We start from the raw sequence: 15,654 nt of genomic DNA, 5'->3' as shown, positions 1-15,654 counted from the left end.
AACGTTAGACAAACCACCAAAGACGTTTAGACCTCACGTTCAAATCCAAAACAATCCAATTTCTGCCTTTCATATAATCATCAGAACAATAATTATAGCGTTAGTTTTTTTTTTTAATGAATAATTTTATCAATATTCACAAAATTCATGAGTACAAAAGGCTGTTTTTCCAAATTTCATTTATCGTGTATGATTTTAATATTGAGATTCTTTATTCAACTAGTAAGTGTGTGTTTGAATTACCATTTGCAAACAAAAGTTTGTATAAAATTGATTTTGTAAAATTGATTTTGATCAAAAGTGAGTTGGTATTAACGTGGTTTACAGGGGTGGCAATATATACTCTACCCGCGCGTACCCAACCCGACCCCACCCGATCGGATAGGGTTGCCAACCCGATCCGCAGCGGGTAGGGTAGGGTGCGGGTTGAGCCTCAACCCTACCCGACCAACCCGTACTTTATATATGTTTATGTTATATACTTATATAAAAATATGTTTTAAGTGGATGTTGAATCAAAGATCTCTCACTAAATGCAAAAGATCATTAACCACTAAAAGAAAATCATTAATTGATAATTTAATTTTTTTTAAGTAAAAATTAGTTCTATTTTAAATTATCATCAAGTTATATAATAATGTTGTATATTTTTTGTAACCCGCGGGTAGGGTCGGGTACCCGCGGGCATAGTTATCAAAACCGACCCGGCAATCGACCTGGCCAGGTCACTGGGTCATTGGGTCATAGGTTCAACCGGTGGGTCACAGGTTTAACCGGTTAACGCGGTCATAATTAAATAAAAATATAAAATTATAAAAATAAAATTAAAATTAAAAGTTAAATACATGTTTTCAAAAAATATATTAATGATAATCAAATATCAATTCTTAGATATAATTTATGGTATAAAAACAGATAATAAATTAGTCACTAATACAAAATACTTTCTCAATTTAAATGAATAAGAGAAAATAAAAAATAACACAATCAATATCAATATGTTTGTATATTATGTGTTATTACTTGTGTTAGTATCTATGTCAATCTATATTTAAAAGAATAAAAATAAATAAATAAAAATTCATTCAAATTTTATTATATATTTAATTTTTGTCACCTATATTAATAAGAATCAAGATGGCACACTGGTAAGAGGAGGTGCCATATTCTTACCTACCCAAGTTCGAATCTTTCTTGTTGCATTTTTGGAGTTGTGAACAGGGTGCTCCTACGATGGTTTGGTTTAATGCAGTTTGAGTGCGAACTGGCCGGTTTTCAACGGGTTTGACCACCGTTGACCGGTTCAATTGCAAGTCCGGTCCAATACACTAACCGAACCGGCCAGACCACCGGTTCATCGGTTTCTCGCCCGGTCCGATCCGGTTCTGATAACTATGCCCGTGGGTTAAGAGCGGGTATACGTTACCCTATCCTACCCATTGCCACCCCTAGTGGTTTATGTTTGGTAATTTTTATTCAAAATGGATTATAGTAAACTAAATATTGTTTAGATTATATTATTCAAAATCACTTTTAGATGAAAAATTATAGAAAATGACATGAATTTAAATAATTATTTTATGTTATTTTATAATTTTATTTTAAATATTTAAATAAAATTTAATATTTTTTTAATACTCTCAATATTCTTTGGTACTCTAATAGGATTAATAGAATCATAATACAAAGTAAAAAAAATATTCCATACAAAAAAGAAATAACAATAACGTAAAAAAGACTCATATAAAAAAATCAGAAATTTTATAAAAAATAATAATATATATAAGAGAGTATTAGAAAAAAATATTATAAAAAAATAATAAACATATGAATATGAAGGACATAATTGGTACATAAAATATAAAGTTCAATCCAACATGCAAATATCAACGGAAAAGCTAGAATTTTTAGCTTTTGGTACGTGGGTTGAAGACAGAAATCACTTTTGCGTTTATATTAATAAGAATCAAGATGGCACAGTGGTAAGAGGAGGTGCCATATCTTTACCCACCCAAGTTCGAATCTTTCTCGCTGCATTTTTGGAGTTGTGAACAGGGTGCTCCTACGATGGTTGGGTTTAATGCAGTCTGAGTACGAACCGGGTGGGTTTTTAATGGGTTTGACCACCGGTCCGGGTGGTGCGGGTAGGGTAGGGTTGAGTTTATATAAAAATCTCAACCCGCAGGTAGGTTTAGGGTTGGATCCAAATCCTACCCTACCCTACCTATTGCCACCCCTAGTGGTTTATGTTTGGTAATTTTTATTCAAAATGGATTATAGTAAACTAAATATTGTTTGGATTATATTATTCAAAATCACTTTTGGATGAAGATGAATTTAAATAATTATTTTATAATTTTATTTTAAATATTTAAATAAATTTTAATATTTTTTTAGTATTCTCAATATTTTTTGATACTCTAATAGGATTAATAGAATCATAATACAAGTAAAAAAAATATTACATACAAAAAAAAATAACAATAACATAAAAAAACTCATAAAAAAATCAGAAATTTTATAAAAAATAATAATATATATAAGAGAGTATTAGAGAAAAATATTATAAAAAAAAATAAACATACGAAGATGAAAGACATAATTGGTACATAAAATATAAAATTCAATTCAACTTAAAAATATCAACAAAAAATCTAGAATTTTTAATTTTTGGTAAACGTGAGTTTAAGACAGAAATTACTTTTATGTTTATAGGATAAAGTGTTGCCAAACACAAAGATGAAGCGTTTAAAAAACTCAAACCGGTTACTCTCTTCTGCAAGGCAAATCAAAACACATCCTAAATCATCTACAATAAACTTAACTGACTTTCTCGAATGCACAGGTCTTACTGGGACGCGTGGTTAGCTCTGATCCATAGATCTCCGAAAACTGTAAAAACTGTGATATTGGACAACTGCGTGTCGGAATGCACATGCATAATTGAAATGTTAAAAAAGTGGTGTAATGTAATAAATAAAATAAAATAAATAAAATAAAATAAAAACGGAACTGCAATGGAAAGAGAAAGCACATTGCAAGCGCTAAAAGAGAACAACAAAAAACCCTTCAAACAGTTGGAGTCTTTTTTGTTCTTCAAAATGACACAGTTTCAAACACGTTGAGATCTCTAGCTCCGAACCCTGATTGAAGAAGAACTAAAGCCACATTGGTTTGGGGTTTATGCTTATGCGTGTTTCTTCGTTGCATCTTCTTCTGATTGATCTCCACCATGGACAAGAACTGCAGCAGCAACAGCTTCAACAGCATGAAGAGGCTTGCGTTCTCCGAACCCTTCATGTCACAGAGGAGAAAAGTAGTTTCTGGTTTCAGTTTAGGCCTTGGAGCTTCTCTCCTTTTTCTCACTCTTCTATTCCTCAACACTTCCCTTATACCTCCCAAAGTTCAAGTCTTTCTTCAAGGATCTGGTTCCGCCATTTCCAATTCTTCTTCTTCTTCCTTCTATTCTTGGTCATTTTCCATCAGAACCAAACATCCCTTCTCTTCTTCTTCTGCGGCGAATAATAATGATGCTTCTCTCACTGTGAGTTCCCCGCAGAGGGATGAAGAACGAATTGAAGAAAGTCGCGGAGTGAATGCTTCAAGTCAGGGTTTGAACAAGAACACACGGTTTGCGAATTTCACCGTCGGTGGTGAGAATGCAACGCTTAATAGTAGTGAAGTGCAACAGTTTCCGCTGAAATCCAACGCTGAGAACGTTACATTGGTCACTGAGATTGGGAACTTCACTGATAATAGGGTTGTCAAAGATGTGGACTTTGCTGCGAATGCAACTGTTTCTTCTTCTGGTGAATCAAACGTGACTTCTGTTAATAATAATAATAATAACAATAATAATAATGATAATGTAACTGTGGTTATTGATGATGGTGGTTCTTCTTCACAAGATGTGAAGATGGAGGGTCGTTTTAGTTTAAATGATGAGAATTGTGATATCTATGATGGTATGTGGGTAAGGGATGATTCAAAGCCATATTACCCCTTAGGTTCATGTCCACTCATCGATAGGGATTTTGATTGCCACCTTAATGGAAGGCCTGATAGTGATTATGTGAAATGGAAATGGCAGCCACATAAATGCGACATTCCAAGGTATGATTGTTCTTTTCTGTGGTTTTTTCAGTAACATGTGCGAAATATTGTTATTTTTATTGTTATTATTAGAAAAATGCAAGTTGTCTATTAATAGTAGTTGTAGTAATTATATTAAATTAATGAGTGTACCGAAATATTAAACTGCAACTTGGATTGCTGAAAGATTAGATGTATGAAGGTTTAGAAAATGGAGTAGAATGGAGAAGGACTAAAAGAGGGAAAGGGGTGGCTTAGATGTACATGATGAAAGGGAAAAGGGTTACTGTTTCTGTCAAACTCAGTAAAATGGTTCCATCCATGGAAAACCGATTCCTGATTAAAGTTATGTGTCTGATCCAGATCTTAAATTACAAGTCATTCACATTACCACCGACAAGAGATTCCCAAATTAGCAATATTATATTGTTTTCTATGAAGGGATTAATTACAACTTAGTTATATTTACAAGTACCGAAATGCTAGTTTACTTCTATGAAATTTCAATATAACCTATATAATTTCTTTTAGTTAGCTCAATTTCTGGGTAAAATGTAAATGCCAGTGCACTACTTACCATTTAGAGGTGAGTTGTTCCCTTAACACTCTCATGGATTATGGAGTATTAACAATGTTCAGTAAAGTTTTGATTCTATTGACTTAAAAGGTAGAGAATTATGGGATCCACTGGTAAATACTCTGCAACCAGAGTCTACAACTAACTGGGGTAAAATAGTGGATCTCTCAGGATATAAGAATCTTGATTCTTCTTTTGCGCATAGTTCCGTGTGTTTTAATTGCAGTTTTGGTTTACTATCAATTTTATTTATAAGCAGACTAGTGCCAGTCATCTTAAATTAATATCCAAATGCTTATGTTGTATGTTTATTAATTACTGACGTGATCTTTCAGTTTGAAAGCAACTGATTTTCTGGAGAGACTGCGAGGTCAGAGGCTAGTTTTTGTGGGGGATTCACTGAACAGGAACATGTGGGAGTCGATGGTGTGTATACTACGTCAAAGTGTCAAGGACAAGAAACGTGTTTTTGAAATTTCTGGAAGACATGAATTTAAGAAGAAAGGTGTTTATGCTTTTAGATTTGAGGCAAGTTTTCGGAACATATATAAGATTGTGATGCAGATATCTTGTAATGGTATTATCTCATCGAATACTTTCTTGTGTTGATAGGATTATAATTGCTCAGTAGATTTTGTTAGTTCACCATTCATTGTTCGAGAGTCAACTTTCAAAGGCATAAATGGATCATTTGAGACATTAAGATTGGATTTGATGGACCAGACAACTACTGTATATCATGATGCTGATATCATTGTCTTCAATACTGGCCACTGGTGGACGCATGAAAAAACATCTAAGGGGTGAGTTTGGTTGGTGCTCAGAAGCAAAGATGAATAACATGATCTACATAATTCATGTTTCCCATATGAAATTATCATTGTTTGTGCTTTTGTAATGTGAGATTGCTTTCCTATTTGAGATATTAATCTGTGTTCTCTTAACTCACAGAGAAGACTACTATCAAGAAGGCAACCATGTATACCCAAGACTCAAGGTTTTGGATGCATTTAGAAGGGCTTTGACGACTTGGGCTAGATGGGTCGACAAAAATATTGATGCCAACCGAACTCAGGTTGTCTTCAGAGGATACTCAAATACCCATTTCAGGTATTGCTCTTTTAAATGGTTCCCAAATTTGTCTTAAGTCTGGAATTTCTACTTTACAATACCTTTTATGTGGAACTGTGGACTCTTGAATAGCGAAAACAACTTTGTGATTGGAAGTTCATGCATTATTTAAAACCAGACATGAAAACATGCCGATATCCTATCTTTGTGATATGTAGTATCTTTTTGCTCAGTTGCCCTTTTTCTGGTAGGATGAGATTATGCGGAGCGGTATACTTTTGAAGTCTGCCTCTGAGTCTCTGACTGATATTGTGCAATATTGGTTTATTCATTGCAAACATATGGAGATATAAACGGAAAAGTTCTTATTTGTTTAACTTAAATAAAATCTGTAATTGATAACTTAGCATTGTATCTTGTTAAGCCACGTTCATGTTTTTACTCGTTAAACCCTGTTGTGATTAGTTTGAAACTTAAGCAGAAATTTTCTTCAAGAAGAATATCATCTAGCTGAACTGGTTTAGCTTTGATGGCCTGCCCTCAATAATAAGAATTAGTGACATTGTAGAATTGATTGCTGAATACCAGAATGCCGTCAACTCTTGAAATGTATTTTATGTATTGTATTGTATTTGTACCATTGTCCAGATTCGGAATTGCATACATTGGCAATGTATTGACTCATTCATAAAATGCACTTTCTTTCATCTATTTTATGCCCTTATCTGTTCCATTAATCACTAAATCTAATTAACCAGTAACCACTTACATTATTCATCTGATACACGCTGATCGGTGAATTCTAATAAACTTATCTGACATGGTTTCAGAGGTGGGCAATGGAACTCCGGAGGGCAGTGCCATAAAGAAACGGAGCCGATATATAACACAACTCACTTAAAGAAATACCCTTCAAAAATGAGGGCTTTAGACAATGTCATCTCAAAAATGAAAACACCAGTGATGTATATGAACATATCAAGGCTAACAGATTACAGAAAAGATGGCCATCCTTCTATATACAGAATGGAGTACAAGACCGAAGCCGAAAGGGCTGCCGCCGAGCTACACCAAGATTGCAGCCATTGGTGCCTGCCTGGAGTACCGGATACTTGGAACGAATTACTCTATGCTTCTCTCTTGAAATCTGGAAGAGGCAGTTGGAAAAGCTGAGTAAAGTTGCTGAAAGGCTATGAACACCGGATTTCTCATTCTTTATGCATATATCTAGTTTCAAAACGTGTAAATAATGTTCATCACAGCAGGGTATGATGTCTTCATTCTTCAGTCATAGTTTGTGCAGATGATTAATGAGTGGGAAGTTTATTTGTATTATTTTCTGTATCCATCTAGTTGCAAGCACATTTTAGTCATTCAGCTTGTTTAGCGTTAAGAAAACTGTAGATTTAACAGCATAATTTGATTCGTTGCCTTGGATACTTGGATTCAAAGTAATCGAAGAGTTACTTCTTTTTAGGCTTTAAAGGTGGTTTTTTGATTTTTCCCTGCCCTCTTTTAACCTCCTATATAAAAGTGAGATGACAAACTTGCTCTCAACATTTTTTTTTATCTTTTTCTGTGTTATGAAAATTCAAAAATAATTGCTAAAATTTGAAGTTATCAAAAGTTAAAAAATCGTGTTTACTTGTACATATAAAGAATGGTGATAACTTACATGCAGTAGTTTTTATATGAAGTTAATAGTTAGTTTTTATATGAAGTTAATAGTTAAGAATCGTTACTTTTATATTTTTAACTAGTACCGTAGAAAAATTCAATCCAATTTTGTACATTAAATTCCAGATTTATAACTTATATTGGTTCTCTTTCAGCATATTATAGTGGCATTAGGGTCGTTTGGAACGTGCTTTATTGAGTTGTTAGCACGAGATGGAGTCGTTGGCACCTTTTTAACTCATCCACCAGTGACATTTGAACCAATAATTGATAAATTCCATTTCTTTTTTTGGGGGTACAAAGTACAAACAATTGATAAATTCTTGTGAAGCCAATAAGCGAGAGCACAAGTATCACTGAATAGACATCTACTCACTTAACCTTCAGTGCCATCCATATCTGATATTAAAGTTTCTTTATCTTTAAAATCAACAAGTTTCTTGGGAAAATTTAAAATTGCATGGTTGTATTGTACACTTGTACTACTTCCCCTTAAAGTTTGGTTGCTTAACTTAAACATTGAAATATTATAGGTCCTGCAAGGAGACTAACCAGACTTAATTTAAAAATAAAAGGAGACTATTAGAAAAATTTGGCCTTGCTTGAATTGATTTTGATTATGAGGGATTTAAATTAAACATTATAAGTTAGATGTAAATTGATCCTAATAAGATTTAAGGGTGGACTAGAAAAATGTGTTTGTTAATTATACCAAAATTCAATAATATTAAGCTACCGTTGATACGGAGTAAAATGAATAAGATGTTTTAATTTTTTTTTCCAGCTATTTATTGGCATATAGAAATTATGTGAAGGTACTTTTTAAGAATTAAGTGTACTTTTAGCAAAATTTAATAATAGACTGAAAATTTATAGTAAGAAATATCTGGCTAAAATTGAATGGTGATTGGATTTTTAATTCTGTCTTTTTCCATGATGGATGCATTTTATATGAAGAGGATGGATCAGATATATAAACTAGATAGTTAATGATTCAGTTCCCTGAGAACAACAAACATCAAATCAGAAATGCAATAGTCTAAGGGGGACCATGGGGGAGTTAAGAGGCATGATCATCCTTCATTCCAACCACCTTTGAAAGAAGACTACTCTAAAACCTTGCTAATAATAATCGTAATAATAATAAGAGTTTATTTTTTATGCACTAACATTCTAAAATATTTTACATAATCGTGCAATTATATTCGATTTTTTAAATAATTATTTATGCAGTTAATATAAAAATTAATTATTTTTATTGATGTGGTATTATGTAAAACTATTTTTCACTCACAATGTATTAAAATTAAATTACAATAATAAATATAATGTTATGTGCATATAATATTCGGGACACTATATATATCCAATGGAGTCTATGAATCTTGCTTAGACGGTTAAGACATTAAAATTAATGGTTAAAATTAGTTATAGTATAAATATATATTAAAATATAAAAATACATCTTAAAAAAATTAAATTATATGTATATTTATACATAAATATATAATAATTAATTTAGTAATTAATTTTTTTTACATATAATATTTTTGTTTATCATAATTCTAAGATTTATGAATCAACGTATATAATGTCTCACACTTATTAATATTGTATTCTTTATAATCTACTTTTTTATTGCATAACACAAACAAGCATACACACAAGAGAAAAAGGAACACAAGACACAACGAAGGAGAATAGTTAAAAAGGAAAACAAGAATGATCAAAGCAATAATACCTACCAACTCATCTATAGATAGAAGAGAACATGAACATGAACATGTTTTCCTTTTATTACATGAAGATCATAGTGATGATTATAAGATAACATAGATATATATATAGAGCCATATAAAAGGGACCCTTAATGGAATCCATTGCCTTCTTGTGACTTGCCGGTTCGCCGGAGCTTTCGCCGCCATAGCTTGTCTATATGATCCTCTATCAAGAAGATTCTTCCCCCCTTTAGTGATCATAGAAAAGCTAATAACATAGCTTAAGCCAAAGCAAACTGTTTTTGGAGTTTTATGAGTGTGAGGGGTGAAACAACAAATGAACCCTCTTCACACTTATAACACTCCATGCTTCTTTCAAGATCCATGGATAGATTTTTGCCAGCATAGAAGCTTCATAGATTCAGGACTTCTTGTATTGGTTTAGATGATTCCTAAACAAACAAACAAAAAATAATCAAGAAAAGAAAGTTAGTGGAGAAGTTAGTCTCTGACTATTGCTTTAAATAGTTGATGAGTAGTGAGAGAAAGACAAGAGAACTAACACCAAGTGCTATCATCTATTCATTATCCAAAATGCTTTAATTTTTTTCTTTTTCTTTTCTTTTCTTTTTTTTTTTTTAAATTGCTTAATTAATTCAACGCCATCAAAAGTTTTGCAATGTAGAAATTAAACTCGTGAAAAGAAAAAATAATTAATGTAGTATAGTGTATGTCCATTAAAATAATTAAATGGAACATTACATACAAAAGCATTTAGTATTTTATTTATATTATTGTGTGGCAATCTTAACCTTCTTGATTACCTAACCTTTTTTTTTTCTTGACCTAACTGATTTTTCATTTTTCCCTTCTGAATCTTCCCTTCTTCTCCTGGATTTAAGATCCCCTACCTTAATTATTTGAAAGTCGCATATTCTTCTACTAATTTATGTTGAACGAAATTTGTATATATGTAATAAAACAATGAATTGAATTTTATAACTTTAGTTATCCTTTACTTATAATTAATTAAAATTAATTCAGCTTAATTAAGTTTGACTTATAGCCTCTACACAACATATTATATTTGATCACAAAGACAAATAAGGTAATTTTTAAATGAAATAGTGAACGATGCCAAATTTCCATTGAACTGTATCCAATTGAAATTTCGTATCACTAAATTGGATTTGAGTGTCGAAGTGTCAATATATAAGCACCACACTTAGTTTTTATTTTTATTTTTTTACATTTGTGCTTGACTTTTGATAATTGGAGGAGGCTTTAATTTGTACTGCATAAGTGGATCCGCTTGGGGATACTCTTTCCCGCACCTTTCTTTTTAATAATAAAAGAATGATTTAATTTATATTTATTTTTCTTGTTAATGAATTTGACTAATCATTCTCTCAGTTACTTAAACAATAAACATTAATTTTAATGGTATATTACATAATGTTCTTATTGTCCACTAATCTAGCTCTTTCTCATCATCCATGCCAACAAAGCTATGCTAATCAATTTGTTTTCTTCTCTTAGATATATACCTTAACGTGTCACAATACCATGATTCTGATTTTAGAGCACAAAGTGCTAGAAACCTTAACCTTTTGCATAACCAAAATGGTTTAGCTTTTTTTTTTCTTTTTTTTTCTTTTTTACAATTTAACAACCCTTACCAAAATTGTTTAACTTTAATGAACTAATATATTTATATATATTACCATATTACATATACACTAAAATCAACTATAAAAATTAATTATTATATATAAAATAAATAAATTAAACCATACATATATTTATATACAAATATATTGATAATTAATTTTGATATATATATATATATATATATATATATATATATATATATATATATATATATATATATATATATATATATATGACCTCCTTATCCATTACCACATTGGTAACTTAGTTATTAGTTAATTAATCCCTATAATATATATGCTAACCTTTCACATTTTTTAAGGGCCAATTTATTTTTTTTCAACTTTCTTTTGAAAAGTGTGGTTTCATTACCACCAAGAATTGAAGGAAGCTAAGCCTCCTAGTTTTTATATATATAGCTAAAGTAACATTCAATGGCCTTGAAGTTACAATGAAGAGTCATTTTTACTTTCCATAACTGGCTTTACACATAAACAAAACTTCCCTATTAAGACCCTTTGATGAGTTGAACTAAAAATGACAGTGATCTCCTTCTCAGACATGCACACAATCATAGCAATAACTAGACTATCCACTCATTCTTTTTTATTTTATTTTATTTTTAAATTTCTGCCTTGCCTCTTCTTTAAGCAAAACAAAACAAAATAGGTACCACTTTTTTGTTCCCTTTTAGAATCTCACTTTGCTATTTTATTTATTGCTATTATTTCCACTTTGCATATTGGTAGATGCCAACACTAAGCTAAGGTCTATTTATTACACTTGAAGGGAATATATAGAGATCAAAGCTTGTTTTATGGCAACAATAGTTCACTTGGTTATTAGAGACTTTTCCTATAATAATATAAAATATTAGGATAAATTATTACTTTAAATTCTCTAAAAATTTATTGAGTTTTGGTAACAAACTAAAACGCAATATATGTAATATCACCCAATCTAATTGAAGATGAGTTATTTTACTCTCAAATTTTATATTACTACTCTACTACTATTCTAATGATGAATTGAAGAAGAACCGAATAGATAAAAATTGGGAAAATTAACTCTATAATATACTCTTGTTTTTTGCATTAATAAATCATAACTATCATTATTGTTGTCCACCACTTTCAATTGGATAGAAGTAAAATGGTTAGTGTGTTTAAATTAGGTTCAGGTTTGTAATCAAATTTTGGGGCCTTTCCAATTCAAAGTTTTTACTGAGTTCAGTTTTAACTATTAGCTAGCTACTTACGTTCAAACTTGGATGAATTCACAAGTAGTCATCATGGTAGTAATTATAAATGTTGTGTTCCACTTTCCACACGTCGTTGGCATAAGACAAGTGACTTTTCTCTATGATGCGGTTTCAATATGGAAATCAATATTCATGGGGGCCCCCTTTTGTTCTCATTATTTTCAGTCCAAGTCCACTTACATCTATGTTTAAGAAATAAAATTGTTTTCATATATTATATTATACAATTGACCCATTATTAACTATTAAATAAGTTATAAAGTTTATTTATATTAATTCTACATTTCATGTATAATTAATTAACTCACAAGTCACAACCGTGTTATATAGCTAAAAATAATTACTAATTAGAACATATGTTTAATATCCATAAAAAAGTTTAATTATTCTATGATAAATTTAATTATTTTAGAGTTTAAGTTTAATGTATTAATATTATAAAAAATAATCATTATTGACGGAATATTATGTGATTGAGTGTATGTATAAAACAAGTTTACATATTGACTGTGCATCAAAATTTAATTTATTATTTTATCAGAAAATATTTAATTATTTAATAATTAATCATTTTATTAAAAGAATATGTAAAATATAAATATACATAATTACTTATTGGTGGAGCATGTTTTATTAACCAATTTGGCAGTAGTAATTAATTTGTGAATAAAGTGTAAGCTAGTCGTCATCAACATGGTTTTCCGTAATATATATACCTATTAATTCTATATATATGTCTGCTATATGTCTATATATCAAGATTTGAATATCTTGTAGGATCCTCATATGGCCACCACTCACCAGATGTTTGTCAAATATTAGCCATTGCATGATACTAGGAGGCCTTGAATATTATATTCATGTGCACACCAACTTAATATATCAAAAACAAGAAAACATAAATTATGAAAATCTGCTTTGACGATTTGCCAAGGACAGCAAAAGGAAAGTAAAAGAAGGATTTAATTCTGATCATGGGGTTTAATTAATTATAAGGATCTTTCAGCAAAAGCAACCTTTCTTCCTCAGTTTTGGACACCTATAGATTCTCATGAGTCTTTTGCTTTTCGAGGGTAGCTGCCAGTTGCTCACTTTCTTTGTAATGGAAGGTTAAATTTATAAAATTTGAGTCCTTGAAACATTATTAGATCTCTGTTGACGAGAAAATTCAGAGTCAAATTTAATGCATAAAATTACGTGTCTAATTATTTATATGTAATATGAAACCACTGATATTTTTTTAGCTTAAATTAATTTTTATAATATCATCAAATTTACAATTAAAAATTTCAATTTTTTTTCTTTCGATTGGAGCTCTTAAAGTAATTTAAATTTTGTAATTAAGTTTTTATTCACGATAAATATTAAAAAATAATTATAAAATATTAATTTATTATTATGATCATTTTTTATGACGGTCATAATGTTGAAACGAGAGCGTTAGACACAAAATGAGTGGTATAATTAAGTTCTCATCACGACATAGGATAAACAGAGAAGAGAGGGAGGAAAGAATTTTTCGCTATTCAATGGTAGAAGATTACACTTTACCCTCTAAAGTAAAAATTCATAATTTAGAGGATCTAAATTCGTGAGAAAGAGCTATTCTATCATTCTGAAAAAAGAAAGGGGTTACGTTCAGAGATTTAGCTAGTACTAATGGTATCTTCAATTTAGAAACGGAATATTCTATTAATTAAAATATTTTTATCTCGATTGGATCTAATTACAAAATTTAAAATAGTTTATGGACCCAATTGAAAAAAAAAAGTATAAACACTTAATTGCAAATTTGATAAAATTATAAAAACTTCTAGAATAATTAAACCTATTTTTTAATCAATGTATATCTCATTTGATGTTTAAATTTACCTTTTTAAAGTGTAATGTATGCTTTAATTTAAAATTTGGAAGAGTCAAATTCATATTTAGCTACAGGCAAAGAATATATATATATATATATATATATATATATATATATAGTGTAAGAATAGAATAAATTATCTTTTAATATAAAGATAATTTTATCATTTATATATAAATTTGTGAAAGGTATGAGAAATAAGTGATTTGAAGAGCAAGAAACAGAAGAGAAAGTATGAAAGAAATATAAAGAAAGAAAATAGAAAAATATAATGAAAGAAAATGAGAATGATTAGATTGCAAGCTAAACTTGATAGAATTGGTTGTAGGAGTTGCTATTTATAAACAATAAACAGGTAAATTAAATCAGCTAATTCTCTAACTATCTAATAGAATAATTAACCTGAAATGATAATAACTAATTAATGATTAATTAGTTGAAAGATTAATTACACTAATATAATTAGAGAACAAAATTAGAAAAATATCAAAGATGATAGAAAAAAAATTAATGTAATTTATTAGGATATTATTTCATAACGAGCGTACTCTTAGCGTACTTTTGGTCTATATATTGGTAAGAACCTTGTAATCACAGATGAAAAAATCAATAACAAAAATAATACTTTTTTAAATAGTTCTTCGTTTCTTTCCTAAACTCTTTGTACCATAGTAACATGGTATCAGAGCAGAGTTAGGTTCTAGGGACTCAAAATAAATCAACCATTTCTTTACAAATTGCAAATATGCTACGCAATAGTTTGAAATGCGATCATTACAAACCAATTCTGACAATTTGTCAATTGATTTCAAACTAAACGGATATAATTATCCATTATTGTCTGTTAGCCAAGTAACAAAGGAACTAAATTGTGTGGTACTCATGTACTCTACCTTTTGTCTTTTACAGGACATTCTTACGAAAGAGATCATTGGGCGTGGTACTGAGCGAGAAGGCCTTTACTATGTTGATGAAGTAGCACACCAGGGTCATGCCATGCTTGCTCACGGAACGGTTACTCGGCAACTTTGGTTATGGCATAGGCGTCTCGGACATCCTTCACTTGGGTACCTCAAGTTTCTATTTCCTAGTCTTTTTACAAGTAGTACTGAATCCCTCAAATGTGAAACTTGTATTCGTGCAAAAAATTACAGAGTTTCTTTTCCTCCAACCAACACTAGAGTCAATTCCAGTTTTTCTCTAATACACTCTGATGTGTAGGGCCCAGCCCATATTTTCCATAATAATTTTTAATATTTTGTGTTATTTGTGGACGATTTCTCTCGCATGACTTGGGTATATTTTTTAAAACATAAATCTGAAGTACCTGATAAATTCTTTGCTTTCTACCAAATGATTCAAACTCAATTCAATAAGAAAATCCAAGTATTTCGCTCAGGTAATGGTAAAAAATTTATAAACCAATCAATGCGCAATTTTTTTATGAAAAATAGTCTTATTCATCAGACTTCCTGTCCAAATACACCCCAACAAAATGGTGTGGCTGAGCGGCGAAATCGTAAGTTACTTGAGATGACTCGAGCCATGCTTTTTGATGCACAAGCTCCAAAAACTTTTTGGCCTGAAGCTATAGCGATCTCTGCCTACTTACTAAATCGCATAACTACCCAAGTTCTCCACCACAAAATACCCTTACAAGTCTTGGCTACTCAGACTACAATCCCGCCTATTCTAACCTTACCACCTCAAGTATTTGGATATT

The 15,654-nt window shown here is 30.6% G+C and overlaps 1 protein-coding gene across 1 annotated transcript; it reads left to right on the top strand.

Moving 5' to 3' along the window:
- Positions 1–3,008: 3,008 nt before the first annotated feature.
- Positions 3,009–7,225, top strand: LOC107643337 (protein trichome birefringence-like 2). The gene is made up of 5 exons (XM_016346946.3): positions 3,009–4,113; positions 5,005–5,197; positions 5,282–5,472; positions 5,621–5,779; positions 6,571–7,225. Exons 1-5 carry the CDS (start codon positions 3,233–3,235, stop codon positions 6,911–6,913), a joined length of 1,767 nt encoding a protein of 588 aa, XP_016202432.1. The 5' UTR covers positions 3,009–3,232; the 3' UTR covers positions 6,914–7,225.
- Positions 7,226–15,654: the final 8,429 nt, after the last annotated feature.

Source organism: Arachis ipaensis, chromosome B5 (genome assembly GCF_059453495.1).
Source record: "Arachis ipaensis isolate K30076 ecotype BB chromosome B5, ASM5945349v1, whole genome shotgun sequence".
Lineage (NCBI taxonomy): Eukaryota > Viridiplantae > Streptophyta > Magnoliopsida > Fabales > Fabaceae > Arachis > Arachis ipaensis.
This window is presented reverse-complemented; position numbering and strand designations above follow the sequence as displayed.